The sequence below is a fragment of the Cebus imitator genome, unplaced genomic scaffold (genome assembly GCF_001604975.1).
Source record: "Cebus imitator isolate Cc_AM_T3 unplaced genomic scaffold, Cebus_imitator-1.0 Scaffold809, whole genome shotgun sequence".
Lineage (NCBI taxonomy): Eukaryota > Metazoa > Chordata > Mammalia > Primates > Cebidae > Cebus > Cebus imitator.
Window position 1 is genome coordinate 289,439 of NW_016108124.1, and position 3,476 is coordinate 292,914.

Genomic DNA, 3,476 nt, shown 5'->3' on the forward strand with positions numbered 1-3,476 from the left:
GTTTCACCGTGTTGACCAGGATGGTCTCGATCTCTTGACCTCGTGATCCACCCGCCTCGGCCTCCCAAAGTGCTGGGATTACAGGCTTGAGCCACCGCGCCCGGCCAGCACTTATTTTCTTAAATCTGTTTTAGTCTCAAGTTAGAATACTTATATAAATAGTATTTCCTAAAACAAAAGGTTATGTTCAATTTTCTATAATTTTTTTTTTTTTTGCTTTTTGGAAATACTCGTTGCTTTGGGGCGATATATAAAATGTTCTTTGGCATCAAATAACCATTTTTTTTAAAAGCTCTATTTATGGACACAAAAATAATTTATTGTTTTATTTTCCACTTTAATTTTGGAATGGGGGTGGTTTTTGAATTATAATCTTGTAGGAGGATCAGTGAAGGTCAGTAAATCATCTGTTATAAAACAGTGGAGTATAATTGTTTATGTCCTTCTTGTGCAGTCTTACCAGAATTTTCCATGCGTCAATCTATGTTTTGTAAAGTTGTTTTCCCTACTATAAGGAAGGCACTGTCAAAGCTTTCTTACAGTAGGGAAAGCTAACATTCTGGGGATCATGACTTTAAAAAAATAATTCAGTATTTAAAAGATAAATTAATTGGGGATATAAGTGAGTACTCAAAAGTTGTAAAGGATGCCTTGAATTGAGTAGTATTCAGTGACAAGAACAAGGTGGATGAGACCATAATCTGTGTTTATTCAGGTTGTTAGCATCAGTTATAGAAGTTTTATAATAAATGCATTTTTTAAAATTATGGTGTACTAATTTGTTAATTAAAATCCTCTTCATTAAAACTTTTTATCTTAGAAAATGGCCTTAGGCATTCTTTAATTTATTGATTTGGAACAGAGTGTTTGAAAAAGCATATGAAACAATTGGGATAATTGTAATGCACATGTTGCCCTGCTTGCTGATGATAATTTTTTGTAGTTTATAAAGCAAAGTATTTTAAACACTTTATAGAATGAAATTTTACTACTTGACTAATAAGCCATACTCTATCCAGAGGATTTCCAATGTCAGCTTTCATTTTGTAATGCAGAAGTTTTACTGTGATGTAATAAGTTATATTTTAATTAGGAAAATAGATCATGGGTCTTCCATATGATGGAATAAATTTCTCAATGTTCCCATGTTCTACTAAATTAGAATGAAAAATACACTCGAATTTATATTAAATTTGATCTGCTTTGAAGGTTGAGAAGTCAGGGAAAGAGGGTGGCGTGGGGATTATGTAATATGTTTGGGGGACTCCATAGTGGGAGGTGGAATCAAAGCAGTTTTTAAATTATAAGCAGTAAGGAAATTTTGACCCATGGCATTTAATTTACATGAATCTTTCTATTTTTTTTTGTTTGTTTGTTTGTTATAGGCAAAGGGGAAGATAGTGATGTACTCAGTATAAATGCAGATGCTTATGACAGTGACATAGAAGGCCCATGCAATGAAGAAGCAGCTGCTCCCGAGGCACCAGAAAATACAGTCCAAAGTGAAGCTGGTCAGATAGATGACCTGGAGAAAGACATTGAGAAAAGTGTGAATGAGATTCTGGGACTGGCAGAATCTAGCCCGAAGGAACCCAAAGCAGCCACCCTGGCTGTTCCTCCACCAGAAGACGTTCAACCTTCTGCACAGCAACTAGAGCTGCTAGAACTTGAGATGAGGGCAAGAGCGATTAAGGCCCTAATGAAAGCTGGTGATATAAAAAAGCCAGCCTAGGTATTTAACTTGAGTTTGAATTTTAGGTATGTTTGAACAAAGCCACATCATATAATTTTGTATCTAAAATTTATTTGGGGTCTTATATTTCTCATGTAACCCTTATTAGGTCAACTTATTTTAGGTGTAAAATACCTGTGGCTATTTCTTTTTATTCTTTATTTTTTGACTACTTTCATATTATAAATATGTGTTATTGTCTTATGAATTAATGGCAAATATAGTTGGATAGCCTGGGTACTTTGTTAGATGAGTATTTAGCTGTGTCTGCAAATCTTAAAAGCCATTAGCAAAGAGTAATGGTATTTTTTTCTTTATTTTTAAATGTTTGGCCACCAAACCTAAAAGCAAAAGATTGACCAAGCATGTTTCTCTTAAGGTAGCCTATATTTTGCAATAGAATATTAAATTATTGCTTTAGATTTATTAATAATTTGAGAAATTTAGTTTTGCTTATATGTGCTTTTAAAATATATACTGTTTTGAAGATTCCTGATGTTGACACAAATTTCATAGTTAAAATAAAATACCGGAGATCTGAAATAGATGAGAAAAACTTTTTTATTAAAGGAAGGAATTAATTTAAGGCAATTTTTAACAGTGTAGAACTAATTGCCCGTGTTTAATTATAGCAGACAAGCCATTCTAACAGGTATTTGATACTATTGAATGCATTATTCTAGGTTTTTTCTTTAATAAAAATGGAACAAGTTTTCATTTACATTCCAAGCTGTCAGGAAATTGAGAATACTTTATTATCCAGGATTTCATCTGATGTAGTTGCCTAAAGATCTGATGTGCTATAATTCCACAAATCAAAAATAAAAAAAGGCTATCATTCTGGATCTGAAGACTTTTGATACTTTTTCAAAAGCAAAATTAATTTCAGAAACCTTTGATAAGTTGTTGTTATAATTAATCTAATTTTGTATAGTTTTTATAAATAAATTACCATCCTTCCACAATTATGGATGCTTTTTCCCCCGTCACTAACTGCAGTTGTTTGATACCAAAATAAATTTACATAGAGCTCCTTAACTTAAAATAAATTAATTTTTTAAAAAACATAAATCTGGAACTGTGGTTTCTATATTTGATAACGAATGTAGTATATTTTATTGATAAGTCATGCTCTACCAATACTGTATGAGGATTTTCCTTATATACAAAAGTTGCAGGGATTGTGTTTTATTAGCTGCCTTAATTATGTTAATTTTAAAGGGTTTTTACATGGAAATAGAGGACATTTATGAAACATTGGAATTGCAGTTACAAATTCTTTTTGTTGTTGTTCCTGAACATGGCTTGGAATAATTCTGCCTTTTTTTCCCCCTCCTTGAATCTTTCTAATAAAGCATAGAAGAAGCCTGTATGATTTTAAATGCTTCTCTTAGGCTGGTAAACAGATTTGAGTTATGAGTTTCATTGTTATTTCTTCAAGATGAAAAGACATCGATATAATTTTTCTATTTCAACTTAAAATAATATGCTAAAATAGTACAGAATAAACTTTATTGCTGCTTACTAGTTACAAAATACTGTAAATGGCATCTGTATGATTAAACCTGCAAGAGTAGAAAAAGGTCTGAGGGCTTTGTAAATGATTAAAGTCTCCACCTTCATGAAACATTGTGTGTCCTGCTCTGTGCAGAATGGTTTACAGGACATTTGACTGGAGTGGATATGTGTGAGGTAGAATGAACAGAACAATTTAGAGGCTACTTAGTTCCCTAACTTGGAAAAT

At 32.2% G+C, this 3,476-nt stretch overlaps 1 protein-coding gene across 1 annotated transcript in view; it reads left to right on the forward strand.

The window, feature by feature from the left end:
* Nucleotides 1-3,359, forward strand: part of CAAP1 (caspase activity and apoptosis inhibitor 1) — a 59,301-nt gene extending 55,942 nt beyond the window's left edge. The window contains exon 6 of the mRNA XM_017520168.2: nucleotides 1,386-3,359. Coding sequence (XP_017375657.1) covers nucleotides 1,386-1,732 — 347 coding nt within the window. The 3' untranslated portion in view covers nucleotides 1,733-3,359. The remainder of the gene's footprint in view (nucleotides 1-1,385) is intronic.
* The last annotated feature ends 117 nt before the right edge of the window (nucleotides 3,360-3,476 follow it).